The following is a 15,492-nucleotide window of genomic DNA, read 5'->3' as shown; positions in this document are numbered from 1 at the left end:
GAGGGCTCGCCGTGAGACCAGGCTGGGCGGCTTCTGCTGATGTGCGGTGAGCGCAAAAGGCATTTCTCTCCAACAACGAGATGTATTAGGAGTGTCTTTCCGACAGTATGATGCCCCAGTAAAGAGCTAACATGTCTTTGTGAACAAGGGGAGCTTTTATTAGTAGGAACTTTGACAGCATTTCACGTGCTTTACATGCACTTCAGAAGCTGTTCATTCGTTAAATTCAGCCATGTAGCACTGACAGGAATTTTTCCCTTCAGCCTTTAAAAGAGTCATATTTGACATCTGACAACATTTGGTTGGCATTGACAACGTAATTTGATTTCCAACAAGTACACAATAATGCTTGTTTTCCCCTTCTCCCTTTGAAAACATAATCAAAACTAATATATTTTGGAACGCACGTCATAACATGGTCTAATAATTCCACTTTCTGAAGAATACTGTAATAATTTGTAATCTGCGTGTGTGTTGAAAATACTTGAGTTTTTTTCTTTTAAAAAACACTTCTGCTAAGTTACTATCTGTGATATAGGGACCCAAAGAGGACCAGGAGTCTGAGTCAGAACTAACTGTGACTGAATTGAAGGCATTGCGTAAGCAGCAGCAAGCAAAACTAGAAAAGACAATGTTGGGAGAGGACTCTGATGAGGAAGATGAAAAAGAGGAGAAAAGTGAAAGGAGTCAGAACAGTGATATGAGCTGCTCGTGGGGAATGGGTAAGTGATGATGTATAAATTGACTGATATGCATTAGAAGGTCTTTAAGCCAGTTTTCCGTGAATTTCCAGCTGGCTGCCAAGAGTTACAATCCAGTCAAAGCTCTGGAGTACAAATTAATCCTTTTCCTTTTAAAAAGAAGGGTATGTGACAAGACAAGCTTATATCTAGTGAGCAGTATGCAAGACCTCCTTTTAAACAGGAGAAGGTAATTCACCTGTGCCTGTAAAGGGCCATGAAACTGAAAGTTGAGTTAATGCTCCTGTGATGATGTCCACACTTTTGCCTGAGAGGTGAAATTTAGTTGCTTGAGACTTCTATGTGGTATAGCTGTCTTTACATTTAAACAGAAAGTCCACATCTTAAAGCTAGATAGATTGCTAGATTAATCAACTTTTTGGAACAAAGTGAGTTGGGTTTTTTTGAATGGAAATGTATAAGCACATAAACCTTTGCAAGTACTAAAACTGCAGGGACACTCGTCTGCAAAACTATATCTCATGTTGTAATAACTAATAGCAAAAAAAGAAGTGGGGGGGTTTTTTTTAGATTGGGTATAGAAATAATATTAAAGTTAAGGGAAGTACTTTTAGGATGATGTAGCTGCTACTTTTTTCAAACTAATGAAAGTTGAAATATACTAGTGCTCTCTTTCTAATGTTTCTTTTTTTTTTTTTTGCACTTTGTATGTCTTCTAGGTGAGGATGCTGAGGAGGATGAGGTTGAAGAAAACCCTATTGCTGTTGATTTTCAGGATGTTCAAGATGCTTTCTATATGAAAGATCCTAGGAAGGCCTTACAGGGCTTTTTTGATAGAGAAGGTACCTTTTGTTTTTATTTTATTAAATGGGATTTTTTTAAATTTAATAAAATTTTACATTTGTGCTTATTTTGAGGGGGTGGGATTTAAGGTGTGGTCTGGGAGCTCAACTTTTCTGCTAACGGGGCAATTTTGGGTGATGGGGTTTTTTTTGGTCAAGTTTTGGTGGAGGCTTGTAGTGATTTGGTTTGGAGTTTTTTAATTATGACTTGGCTCACCATTGTATATCTGAGACTTAGGTATTAACTCCTAAGCGGGGAGTTGCACTGAGCACCTTGTATTCCTCTGGAGTGACACTCAAACCCTACTCATGCTTTGAAGCTGTGCTGAAAAATTGAAACCCATCAAGTTTGAAATTGTTCGATTTGGAGATAGCTAAAATTGTGAGATAGAGTTGGAAAGTATAAAAAAGACAACAGGCAATAATTAAGTAGTCTAAAGTTTCCATGGTTGCTAGTGAAATGTAAAGATTACTCACTTTTTTGCTAAAATGAAAAGTCAATCTGATATCTGTGAATTCAGATTGTAAACTGTCATTACTTCAGTGTATTTACTTTAATACATACAGAGACGAGATTGTTTTTAATTTGAACTACATGTTCCTAAACAAACCACTAGAGATTTTTTAGATATGAAAAAGCCTTGATTTTGGGCAAAAAAAAAAAAAAAATTAGCATAATGCCAACTGAAGATCTCATGGCTTTAAAAAAAAAAAGTAAGGCAAAATCAGTCCTTTGATATGTAACAAGGGCACTTTATCCCTTTTGTTTAAACACGACATTCTTCTCTGCTGTAGTTTATTCTTGCTTATTTCAATTTTGGTTGCTATATTAACTTTCTTTTCCTTTCTAGGAGAAGAGTTAGAATATGAATATGATGATCGTGGGCACAATAGCTGGCTGTGCAGGATCAAGTATGTATGTCTTCATTCACTTTTGTATATGGAAATTGTTGAATTCATGAACAAAAGCTGAAGGAATTACTTCTCATGTCAGTCTCATGTCACATGCAAGCTAGAATTAGACCTAACCCCTGATACTGAGGCAGAAGTTCAAGGATCAGTGCCTAGTTCAGTGTTTCCTTTCCTTTCCTTTCTATTCTGACAGCATTTAGTTTTCCTTAGAGATGAAAATCAGGAAAGCAAGAGTCTAGTTTCTTTCAGCTCCCCTTGTTTTGAGAAATATGTGAAATGGAAATACAAGAGAAACAATCTCTTTCAATTCCCAATGGGACAGAGGGAAAAAAAACCCCAACGTTAATTCTACTGTGTGCCCAATTTCGGTTCTTTTGTAGTATAAGGCAGTTCTTGATGGGTTCCTTCTAGAGGCCACTAATGTCATTCTTTTATAAGACAGGAGAAGGTGAGGTGGAAATTAAGTCAACAAGATAAGTCTCAAGTGGATAGGTGCAACATTGCAATGAGTGTACTGCTTAAAAATCCTTTGCTTCAGCATGGAAAATATTTGTTACTGGTGTTGCATGGATGCAAGATATTGGTGTTTAAAATGATCCAGGGATTGACACTTAGCCTTTTAACTTCTTGTATTTCCAACGGAATAAATATAGGAAGAATTATTGTTTGCACTAGTGAAATACAAATTTAATTGCATGCTTTAAGAAATCCATGCTTATGTTTTGATTGGTTCTGTATGAAAAGAAAAGTGAAAATATTTAATCTACAGAAAAAGATTAGAATGAAATGGGAAGAACAATGCCAGCATGATAAGTAAAATATCTGAGTAGCATCCCTGAAAAGCTGTTTGTATCTGAGCTGTGCTCTGATCCTTCAAACTGAATAGGTTGCCTGTGGATGATGCAGCAGGGAAGCAGCTGGTGGCAGAGGTTCTCCACTCAGGAAAAAAGAAGGAGGCAATGATACAGTGCGCACTGGAAGCTTGCAGGCTACTTGATGCTCGGGGAGTACTGAGGCAAGAAGCAGGTAAATAACTAGTCAAGGGCTGTGATCATTCTAAAAACCCTAAATTAAGGATTTGAGATTGGTGTCTTGAATTTGGTTTATTGCTGACTAGTAGGCATATCGTTTTGTTTCTTGCCTTCTCCCTTACCTTTCCCAGTGTCCCGAAAAAGGAAATCAAAGAACTGGGAAGATGAGGATTTTTATGACAGTGATGATGACACCTTCCTCGATCGAACTGGTGCTGTGGAAAAGAAACGACTGAACAGAATGAGAAAAGCTGGTAAAATAGAAGAAAAACCAGAGACTTATGACTCCTTGGTAAGAAGAATTGTTATGATGTGTCAGGGTTACTCTTCCATGCCTGTATTATGACTAAGAAGGAACCTTAGTGGATCATGGCAGTGGGTGAATGAAATGCCAGAACAGGATACTTTTGAAATAGTTCTAAATCATCAGAAAATAATTGCAAGCTTTCAAGTTTTACAGGACACATCCCAGAGAAGAACCTTATTCTGCTTTGAAGAACAAGCATCCTGGATTGGCAGGCATATAACAACTAAAAATCCTACACAGACAATAGGGTGTGAGGGGTAGGGTGGGTTGGAGTGTCACAGTGGTGGTATAACACTGCTGCAGAATTTTACATACTTTCGTGTTTCAGAAAGAAAATTGTTTAAACAATATGTCAAAGGAAGGATAAATTTTTAAGAGCAATCTAGAGTGTAGTTTTTTCAGCCCAGGAAGTCCTGGTAAAAGATCAGAAGCAGAAAAATCAAAGTAATTTGGTAGGATATTGGAGTAACTCTTAAAAGGGTATTTTAAGACGATAGAAAAGTCTTCTAAGTGTGTTGTTCTCTCATAGGTCACAAAGCTAAAGGAAGCTGAAAATGAGCTTTCTGAGATAACAGAGAAGCTGAAGGCTTCAGGGAAAGGTAAGGTATGAAGTTTATTTGATTGTAGTGTTCTCCATAAAGAAAAGAGATTAAAATTATCTTACAGATTTCTCGCTTCAGTGCTTTCTTTTTTTAGTGTCCACTTCTTACAAAGGGATTGGAAGTTTTGCAGGTCACTGAGTTGGCTGGAGAGAATACTTATGCTCTTCATCCAATGGTTTATGTATTCTGTGTGTATGGTCACTTGCTAATGAAAGCAGCTTTTTCCAAAGTAAGCAGCATCTAGGTTAAAGTAGGGTGGCAAGTGTACAAGCTCCTGGATTTTAAGAGGGTGAGTATTATCACTGTTTATCTGCCAGTATTAGTGGAACTGACCCAATTTCCAAAGTGAGGAACAGTGTCTTTTCCACTCCCTTCAAAAGCATTTATAAGGGAAGAAGAAAAAACTGACAGAAAGGGTAGTATCTTTTATTTCACTTCTCTCATTGTAGATGCACCTTAAAAAGGAAAGCTGGGAAAAGAGAAATGTAGAGTCAAAGCAGTTGACACTTAACCCATATGTTCAGTGAATTTGCCGTCTAATTCAGGTTCTAGGATTATGCCTTTGTGTACGAAGCCAGAGCCTTTTTGGGCTAGTGATTGTGTCTGTTAGTGAGTTACATTAAAAGCATACTACACAAATAACTGCATTTTGCCTTCTGTTACTGATGATGTCTTGTGGAGTAAAAGGAAGGCAGAAAGGAAATGTGTTTAGTCTGGCTCTTCATAAAAAACCTTTTTAACAGAGTTGGCATTAATAAAGGTTGCAGTATTAGTCAGAAGAGTTTCTCTCCAAGGAGCCTAACAGCAGTGTGACAGCTGGGCTGTGTTTTGTGCATTACATGACCGTGTTTCTTTTTGATAATTCAGCTCCCCACCAAAACTCATTTGTATCAACATTTTTGTTGATGATTGATTATACCAGATCCCTGTTCAAAAAGCAGTACCATTCCACCAAGAATTGTAACTCATGTTGAGTGTATTTGAAGGAATTGTTTTCAGCATGACTGTTTTGATAAGTAGTTAGGATTGACTGGCAAGAGGCGCTGATGCTTATATTGTCTGAGACGTGTAATTTCAAGCTTTCATATGTTCTGATGCCTTTGTTTCTGCTGATACTGTTTTTCAACAACTGCTGAGAAACAGTTCTCTCAACTGTTAAATCATATCGTAGTAGAGGCTGGGAGAAGGAAGAGTCAGTTCATTTCTGTGCTTCTACTAACACCATATAATGGTGATTTATGTTATCATGTTTTTGTAAGTTGCAGATGGTTGCACAGCTAGTTTAGAGCCTTGAAAAAAATCGAAGTCTTTGTATTGCAGTACCGTATAATTCAGTATTGGATTGGAATTTCATCTGCTAAATTGTAACACCTTTTACCAAGCACTTGGAGAAATAAAGTAGTTGTCTAAAAATAATCTCAGTATAAGTTCAAAAATTGTTTCCTGGGGTTCTTCAGAACTAATTACTGGCGGACTGACTTGGTATCTGTCATTCACTGATGCACCCTAATGCAGATCAAGTACATAGAGCTCTTCAGTCTTATCTTTGGTTGCCTGGTCAGAAGAAAATAATCGATAAGTTGATGGTGCAGTAAATAGCCCTATAGCTTTTTTTCACTGGGATATATAGTATAATAGACATGATTGATTCACCTCCTAGTAATGTTAAATTTTACTTCAATAGTGTAGAAAACTGCTGCAACAGATAGCAAATGCTAACTGTGAGCCTGTACTGTTGGTGGAATCAAGCAGAGAATCCGATTTGCAAGAGGGGGTGATCTGGCCCCCTGAGGATCACTCACTGACTGAAGCACTTACACTGTTCTGCAGCTAAAGCAGCGAGCTGTGGCTTTAATTGTGGAGCTTTAATTGTTCTGAATTACGTGACTAGTCACTAAATCGTATTTTTGTAATTTGATGTTTAAATTTGATGTTTAAATCAGTCATTCTGCTCAGCTCCTGCCTGCTAGAAGTTTCAGACTGATTGTTAGCAATAGTTTTCCATTGTTGCATTTTGTCTTGGTTCAAATAAATAGTTATGAGGAAAAAGAAGTAATTCTTTTTCAGTATTTCTATCAGAATGTCTTTTATGACATTTTGTCATCATTTATGCTTGTGTGGAGGTGAATGCTACAACTCTTTCTTATCTTTTAGAGCCTCTTAATTCTGTATAACTTTGAACAGTTACTGTTACGGCTTTCATATATTTTCAAATGGTAAACTCTGTTTTGTTTTAGATCAGAAGTATCCTTTTCAGTTGAGTCCATTTGTAAGCATGAGTGGTATTAGACTTTCTTCTGAATATCTAAGTCATGTAAAACTGCTCAAATACGTGCTCTTTAGAATAGCTTAGACTATTTTATTTGTATGCATTTAAAATTTCAAGTGCTACTTAATTAGCTCAAGCTGAACTGAAAATAACTTACTGATCACATAATTATGCTTGTGCATATATAGAGAAACACTTGTAAGGCAGCAAAGGCATACTGCATTTGCCATTTTTCATATAATATTAAAAGATAGAAAACTATCTGTCAAAAGACTTGTTAAGATTCTGGCAAAAACATTTTTCTCTGTTTACCTCCAACTTATTTTTGAACACCATATAAAAACTCAGTGTTCAAGCCCAGGAAAGGAGTTTTCATGAGTCTTTTGTTTGAAATCTATGTGCTAGAATTCTGTATTTATCTTTCTTAGTCGTTTAGAGATTTAGTTTTATCTCCTGAGTTTTAATTAGTCAAATATGCATAGAATTGTTAACATTTGAAATTAGGTGGAGTAGGAGGACTGACATTACTCTTTTTCAAGTACAGAGCAGTGTTTTCTTTTTAGAAAATCCAATCAAAGCAAATGTAGATTTTGTGATGTATGAAATCTACATCTACATTTTGGTAGATGTACGAATTTGGTTTTGTATGCACTCTTTCAGGGATAGGAGGCAGCATCATGTGTTGATTCATTGTGAGTTTTCCAAATGTTACTACTTTAATATTCCAGGAAAACCAAAATGGTATTCCCCATTCAGTGGTGTAGGTTTCCTTGTAGCTGGAATTATTTTAGTCTGTGACTACAAAAAGAATCGCTTTTTGAGGGAGAGCAGATCTTGGAGGGAGATGAACAATCTAGAACAGAGACACTTACTCACGGGGAAACATTCAGTTTTAGGAGAGGTTTTGTTATGTAAGTGGATTAAAGTTTACTTTCAGGCTTTTGTTAGGAGAAATGCTTTCATGTTTCCAGGGCTAACAATCGCCAGTGTTTCAACAGAAACTTTGCAGAAAGAATTGTTGTTCGTACGTGCCTTATTCTCTAAAGGCTGAACCACATGAGTGCAGCTCTCATCTCCCTATCATAACAATATGTATCTTCCCTTTATCTTGCGTAGTCCAGTCCCAGCCAGCAGCTCAAGATTCCTTGGATGAATTCATGACTGAGATAAAATCAGGATGCACCTTAGACAGTGTGGCACGAAAAAAACTTCACTTACGGTCATTTGAACTGAAGAAGGAGCAACAGAGACTGAAAGGGTTAATAAAGCTTGTCAAGCCTGCAGAACTACCTGAGCTGAAGCCCCAGTAAGTCAGCTAAAATATAAACCAAGTATTTTTCCTCTCGTTGTTATCCATGGGCAGTTGTGCAAGCCCAGTAAATGGACAGTTTTCCAAACACAAAAGCAGGACAGCCTTCCAAACTACCTGGCTCATCTCTTTAAAGAGTCGCTGTGCCTTCAGGCTATTGCAGCATCTATGGTTCAGACAGATGCACAAAACTGGAATAAGATGAGCCCAAGCTGGGAGGATGAGGTGGGAAAGGGATTGGAAGCATAGTGTCAGCTTCTTTAATTTTTTCCCAAGCTGCATCCAAAAGAAACTGAAGAATTTTAGAGATACTATGTACAACATGAAACCCACTTTCACTCTCTGAAATGTGTCTGGAAGTCAAATGTAGTGGCTGTTCAACTACTGCCCAGCAGCACTACTGCAATTCAAGAGGGTGTGTGCTGGGTTCATCATTTACTAGTGGCAGCTTGATTAGAGATTTAATTACTTAATTAATTCACTTAAATTGAGGTTTGGCCTCCAAATATGTTTTTATATATACATATATATTATATACGTATGTAAGTATGTATGCAGTTGAACTTGAGGGAGTCTGTGTGATACAGATTTTTTTTTTCCTTGTTTGTTTATTTTTTGCTTCCTGTTAGGACAAGTATGTGAATTTTACAACATGAATGTGGGATGGAGGAGTCATCTCCTGCAGCTTCCTCCTTGGATGCTGCAAGTGGGAGAGAAATAAAAGGATTTTTATATATCCACTTCTAATTTGCAGATTTATTTTTTTTTTACATTTGTATATAGAAGACTTGTTTGATACTTTGTACACTGTTTTTCTTTGTATCTAATTTTTATTAGGGGTGGGAGTTACAGTCTGAACACAGAGAACAAGCCTAAAAAGATGAACCTGCCTCTCTTCGGTGCAATGAAAGGGGGGAGCAAATTCAAACTGAAAACTGGAAACCTAGGGGTAAGTTGGACTCAAGTGCTGAGAGTCAGTGCCTGTTTCTCAGACAATTTCTCAGGCTGTGACGACTGTAAGAGGCAACCATGTCTTCTCACATCCATGGAAACAGCTTGGAGGTGCAGCCTGTAGCAGTGAAAGGTCCATGGGTGGCAAACAGTGGCTGTTGGATATTGTTTGCTGCCAACAGTTGCCATTCTTTGCCCTTGCCCTGCAGTCACACAGCTGTGGGCAAAAGGCAGTGGATCAAGTAGAGGCAGTCTGGGGACATCAGGCTGAACCACTGCTATATCTCAGCAGCTGGTCCTTTACTTCCTTTTGTTTTGCTTGATGTTACAGTCAAGATCATATCCAGGACTGATTCAGTTTCCAGTGTCCCTCTTATGAAAAGACTGCACTCCTTGTTTATGGACTGGACATATTTTTTCATATGTCATCTCTACTAATAACTTTCCTTTTAAACCTATTTTTCATCCTGAGAGTGTTTCCTTACCAGCTGTCTCTGACAATAGTATGTGTGCTTTCTCCTGTAATGAGTGACATCTGCATCTATTCTTTGTCTTGCAGAAGTTGCCTGTTAAGCGTCCAGACATCCCTGAAAGCTTGTTAAAAATGAAAGATGATGGACCAGAAGAGGAGGAGGAGGAGGAGGAGGAAGAGGAAGAAATGGAAGAGCAGCAAGAAGGAGATGCAGTAAACAGCAGAGCATCAAAGCTGGAAATGAAAACGACAACAGAGGAAGAAACAGGAAAAGAGACTAATGCTCCTGATAGTTCTCCTTGCAATAACAAGAATCTAGAATCCCTTCAGGATGGTAAACCATTGGTTTTGATTTTTTCCAGTAATGAAGTTGAGTCTGTTACCGCTGATTTTTTCTCCTGATATTTGAGTCACCAGTTCTCCAGCCCATTTCTTTTAAATACGTTTTTTTTTGCTATGAGTCCAGAGTCTGTGTGGCAGCAGCTAAGTTTCACATGATTCCAGTTGAAACTCTGCTTGGCAGTTGGCATGAAACTTGGCTTTCTTGCATTTTGGTGAAATAGAATAAATCTCCTGGATGCAAAAAAGGTCCTATTTTGATAAGCTCCGTTTCCGTTAGATTGATTGTCCATATGGAAACTACTACAATGTGTCGTTGGCAGTGGAAGTGACTCAATTAAAAGAAAGTGTCTGTGCAAAGCTTCAGATCCATTTGTAAGGAGAAAAAATAATTTTAAAAGTGGTAGTGGAGAGATGTATTCCTGTGTCTTTGTATGTTCCTCCTATTCTATATCAGCTTGATGCTTCTGACAGCTCAGTAATGATGTTTCTCAATAAACAATATGTTTGATAACAGAAAGCAAATTCTAACTTTTTGGCTTAATGGTGTACAGGTTGCTCTTGAGAAGTGTTGTAACTGGTCACAGGTTTTTCTTTAATGTATTGCAATGGACTTGGTGGATGAAATAATTTGGAGGCCTTTTGAGAGAAGAGTTCTTCCCAAGACAAGTGTAGCTCAGAGTTCCCCGTTGTACTTTGTCTCGGGGATGTTAGTGCTCTGCTCATGAGTTACTGCAGAGTGCCCACCGATCTCTTTCTTTTTTCTTTTACAGGGGTTGATTTTTGGCCTGAGCCAAAGGTACTGAGGAATGAATCTCAGATGGGACCTTCACAAGAGAAATCTCAAGGTGAGCAGTATAATTTAGACTCCTGTATAGGAGCATGTGGTTTTAGAAACTGACTGAAGGGCTTACTGTCTTATGTGGGTCAAAGGAAACTAAGCCTAATGCAGAGCCCTAAGAATCCAGACTTGAAATAAAGGATTGTGTTTTGCTTGGGAAGTGATAACTGTATGGTGGAGACAGGTCACTTCCACTGTATTTCAGTTCTCCTTGCTTTTCATAGTCAATAACTGCTTTGAGATCCTTTGTTTAAAAAAAAATAGCTTGAGAATAAAAACTGTTTTAATTTAGAAGAATAAGGTAATGCTTTTTCTTCCCTTATTCTTTTGCAGTAGCTCTTAACGCTACAGAAGGACAGGACTTTCTTTTATAAAGTGTCAAATATTACATAACATTGGGTTATAATCTGTTAATGACCTAGATGACCCTTTTGCATGTACATCCAAAAAGTCAGATCTTCAAAATGAAGACTATTAGGTGTACTGAACATGGAGGAGATCTGTATGACTCTTCTATTTTTTCATAACTCTAGACTCCTAAGAATGTTGTCCTGTCCTCATCATCTCACCCGCAGACTTAAACCATAAGTCTCAGTATTTCACAGACTAAGTGGTAGAAAACCAAGGAACTCTTATCACCCATGTTACTCTAATGTTTAGGTGAGGGTTTTTTTTTTAAAAAAAGCATATTGGTCCTGCACATTTTCTGCTCCTTCCTTTCTAAATTATCACTGCAGTGATTACAGATAGTAAGTGTCTTTCAGAAAATAAACATCTGCCATTAACTAAAGAATCACACTAAAGAGGACCTTATTAAACTGCATTCAGGTATCTGACCGACGGAGTGTTTAACATAATTTAAATGTTTGAAAAACAGTAAGATGTTCAGCAGTATTATTCTCAAGTATGAATTGTGTTGCAGTGAGCTGTCTTGGATTTCCTTATGGATGTATTAATTTTTATGTGAACTTCCTGTAAATTTATTTCTGGTAGAACTGATCATTTGTGATGTGTCATAAAACAAATCTGTTTTCTTCCCAGTATCCAAGGCAGTAAATAAGGAACCTGAAGAAACATCTGAGCAAGTTAAGAAAACCAATAGCTCAAGGAAGGTCAGTTACCACACCATGACTCCTGCAGGTTAAGACTTCCAGAAAATAATGTAGTAGACTTTTTTTTTACCAAAATAGTAACAAATTGATGGAGTATAACTCAGTGATAGTAGTGCTTTTCTGCTGAATAAGACCCAAGTGTAGAACTATACACTGCCATTCGACACAGACTTTGGAGTCTCCAATGAAAAGGTAAAGCACAGCATTTCAGGCATGCTAGAGGCTCCCTGTTTAATCACAAATTTATTTTTTTCACCTTTTCACTTGGCAGTTACTAAGTGCTGCTTCTCCTGTATCATGAGTGTTGTGGAACATAGGTGCTTTGGAATGTCATTACAAAATTTCCCTTGGAGAGTAGTCTGGGAAACATGTATTGGCTGACTCAACATGCTGTACTAAAGTTGTAACTAGTCTATATCAAACCTCATTCTTCTCTGTAAGATGTGGGAAGAGATGAGTCTAAGAGATTATTGTTTGTTGCAACCAAGTTATCACTAAATTTGGGTGGATGTACCAGACAATGTTTCTCCTATGCATAAAATCTGTATTAAAATGTAAAGCATATGAGCTTTGCATATTCTGGAATTCAGGCAAGTGTTCTAGAGCAGGGAAGGATGTTCTCTGGCAACGTGCTCTCAGCCTAATTCTTATTGTGAAGTTCTTCCCTTTAGAGTGAACCCTGTTCTTCTACTGGCTGCAATCAGAGGAGATGACTGTACTTGGTGGGCCATGAGTTCTGACCATTATGACAGTTTCTTTGTGGTGACCATCTAATTTTAGCCCTGCAGCACTTGCTGAAATAAACTTAATTCCCAGCAGACTGTGTGTGCTAACTGCTGCTTTGTTAGTCCTGGTGGAGGACCAGGGCTTGGGTAGGCACAGTCTTTAGAATTGTCCTTTGTTGCTGGCCTTGCTAAAGATGCTAAAGAAATCAGGAGTGTATTTATGCTGTTAAAGGCCAAGTTATACCACTTCTAAGAATATGGGAGGACAAGGCAGTTTTTCACGCTGAGACAGTCAAGTCAGCATTTCTCATCAGCAGAGAGTTCACTCTAACACTGAGCATTCTCCAGGTGCCAGATGGCTTAGATGTATTCTTTCTCCCATCACAAATCACTTTTTCCACATGCTGTCGTTGCCTTTGGGCTCAGATCTTGCATGGAAAATATCAACCAGAAGTCAGCTTTTTCTTTTTTTCTTTTAATATTTCAATAACTTTGAATCATGTAAAACTGGAAAAACAATTTTCAAGTGATTGTTCACAAGCCATATTTAAAAACTGTTCAACCCTGCAGACTAATGTTTTGGAAAACATTAGTCTTCCAAAATAACTGTTTTAGAGGTTACTTTGGGGAAGGAAAGTTTTTGAGGGAATGAAAACTTCAACTGCATGACTTAAGACTGTGTCATGATAATAAGAAGTAATGCAAATCATTGCTGAGTAACTTGGATATATTTTGAGCTCTTAAGTCTTGCATTCTACTCTTGCATGACTTTTTTTTATATAGCTACTTTCAGTTGTTGAAAACAGAAGTTGTTGAGAAAATGATGCAGATGTCGCAAAACTTAAAAATCTAGGGACAAAGAGATATTGCTGTGTCAACAATTGCATTATAAGTGACCTGTTTTGGTTTGCTTTAAACATTTCAGGATACCAATGAGACCTGAAAAAAAATTAGTATTCTTTCTGAAAACTTAAGTTGTCCTTATGTAACAAATGAACTTTTACATACTCCAGTTTGAAAGTCACCGTAAGCCCAAAGTTTTCAGTGGGATTGTGCATTGAAATCAGGAAAGCACATCTTGAAAATCCTGCTCTAAAGCTTTCCCCTGCATAAAGAAATCCTGTGTCAAACAGCACTGCCAAACATGAAGATGACAAGATAAACTGTCCAGAAGTGAACAGGTTCTTCTTTTGAGGAGGAAATTGGGCTGGATGACCTCCAGAGGTCCCCTCTAACCAGTATTTCTATTAGTCTGTGACTCTACTGGGAATAAACTGGTTTAGTGGCTGTGACACATTGGTGGAGGGGCGCAGCACCTTAAAAATCTTTTCCCCTTTTGCAGGTTCAACAACCTTTTTTTTCCTCACAGTACCCAGATGATGACCCAGACTACTGCATATGGATTCCTCCTGCAGGTATCAACCATTTCCTTACCAATTTTAGTCTTATAACTCAGGAATCTACCTAGTACATAGTCAGGGTGTCCTTGTAAGTCTTCGAGAAAAAGTTCATTCAGGAATACTTTACTTAGAACCTGATGTTTTCTGGCATGTTGTGCTCCATGTTTGTTCTATGGCCATGCAGGTCTTGCAGTGAAATACAGACCATATCTGTAGTAGCTTCATCTCAATGGACACATACACCTAAAGTTTGTTTTTCAGTTTTGTAACACCTGAGAATGCTAACTCCATTCACACATGGTGGTATGATAATCTAGTTGAAAGACATGCTCAAGCCTTCACTAGGGATAAATGTTCCAGCAATGTTAGTATTCTCAGTTTTCATAAAAGTCAGTGAAATCCAAAAATCTTCTTTGCAGCTTATTGCAAAAATAGTTGGAATGCAATCATTGGGTCAGGTTTTTGGAGAGAAGTCTTAGTAATGTTTTGGTGAAGGCACTGAATAATGGATGTATGCATCCAACATATGTTAGAGTTGAATGATTTTTTTTTACTTTGGCTCCAGGGTGTTTTTAGCTTAATGAGGTTATTCTTAAACAGTGTAATGAATTTTCGGTCTCTCAAAAATAAAAAATTCATTTTCATGCATTGAGATTTTTGTAGTAAGTTCAAAGCTGAGTCTTCACTTGGTAGATTCATTACTATAATTTTTGGAAGGCTGTTGCAGGCTTATAATATAGGCAGGCTCCAGAGGGAATAAGAAAAATGAGAATAAATTTCACTGAAGAAAGCTATAATCTGGTGAATGACCCTTCAAGGAAAAGACTGCATGTCTCTGGCGTATGAATCCACTGGAACAAAATACTGGATTCAGTGACTCAGAGGTCTGTCTGGGATAGCCAAGCAAACTGTGTCCGTAAGAGGGAGCTCCGTTTTCCTGCTCTGCCTGCTAGTAGTAGAACTTACCTTGTAAAATGCCATATTGAGGACACCAAAATACCCCAACAAACCAGCCACAAAAACAGGGATACATGAGGTAATCTTAACACTATTAGTAAGGTTAAAATGAATTACAAGTATAAATCAAAAGGCGCATTGAATTGCAACATGCAGTCTGACTTTTTATCCTCTTTGTGCTTGCATGACTGGTGCTACCTAGAGGCTATTTCGTACTTGGATACACATTTCTCTTAGGTGAGAGGGGAAAAGGAATAATGCACCTCTTCCTCTTTGTCCGTTAGGTCAAAGCGGTGATGGCAAGACTCATCTCAATGAAAAATACGGATATTAAGCTTCAAGTGCACCAGAGGACGTCTGAGGTTTGAAAGACTACTTTGGATTCCTTCACTACATGTGAAGTGAGGGATAAGAGAGTTGGTTTTTCAGATGCTGTTTCAAACTCAAGGACATCAGCAGCTGCTCTGGCTCTTAGCTCTCCCCGTGTGTCCTTTGTTTGTCTTTCAGATACTTCCTTAAAGAAAAAGCCCACACGTTGTTCTGCTTCTTTTTCCACTTTTTAGCCTTGTATTTTTTATTTGGTTTGAAACTGTAGGATCATTTTCTCTTTTGTAAATAAAAGTATGCAAAAAATATTAAAAGAATACACCTTGGTGTACTTACAGGCTTGATAAAATTTATTCATGTTGGGTTTATGCAATTAAAATAAGAAACACTACTGA

At 37.8% G+C, this 15,492-nt stretch overlaps 1 protein-coding gene across 1 annotated transcript in view; it reads left to right on the top strand.

Annotated features, from left to right (window-relative positions):
* SLC4A1AP (solute carrier family 4 member 1 adaptor protein) overlaps positions 1-15,492 on the top strand; it is a 17,092-nt gene extending 1,600 nt beyond the window's left edge. Inside the window, exons 3-15 of the mRNA XM_032682201.1 lie at positions 539-722; positions 1,421-1,543; positions 2,395-2,455; positions 3,342-3,481; positions 3,618-3,778; positions 4,323-4,392; positions 7,781-7,970; positions 8,811-8,922; positions 9,484-9,730; positions 10,509-10,583; positions 11,618-11,688; positions 13,756-13,828; positions 15,055-15,492. Of these exons, the coding sequence (XP_032538092.1) occupies positions 539-722; positions 1,421-1,543; positions 2,395-2,455; positions 3,342-3,481; positions 3,618-3,778; positions 4,323-4,392; positions 7,781-7,970; positions 8,811-8,922; positions 9,484-9,730; positions 10,509-10,583; positions 11,618-11,688; positions 13,756-13,828; positions 15,055-15,104 (1,557 nt within the window). The 3' untranslated portion in view covers positions 15,105-15,492. The remainder of the gene's footprint in view (positions 1-538; positions 723-1,420; positions 1,544-2,394; positions 2,456-3,341; positions 3,482-3,617; positions 3,779-4,322; positions 4,393-7,780; positions 7,971-8,810; positions 8,923-9,483; positions 9,731-10,508; positions 10,584-11,617; positions 11,689-13,755; positions 13,829-15,054) is intronic.

Source organism: Chiroxiphia lanceolata, chromosome 3 (assembly GCF_009829145.1).
Source record: "Chiroxiphia lanceolata isolate bChiLan1 chromosome 3, bChiLan1.pri, whole genome shotgun sequence".
In the NCBI taxonomy this organism is placed as follows: domain Eukaryota; kingdom Metazoa; phylum Chordata; class Aves; order Passeriformes; family Pipridae; genus Chiroxiphia; species Chiroxiphia lanceolata.
This window is presented reverse-complemented; position numbering and strand designations above follow the sequence as displayed.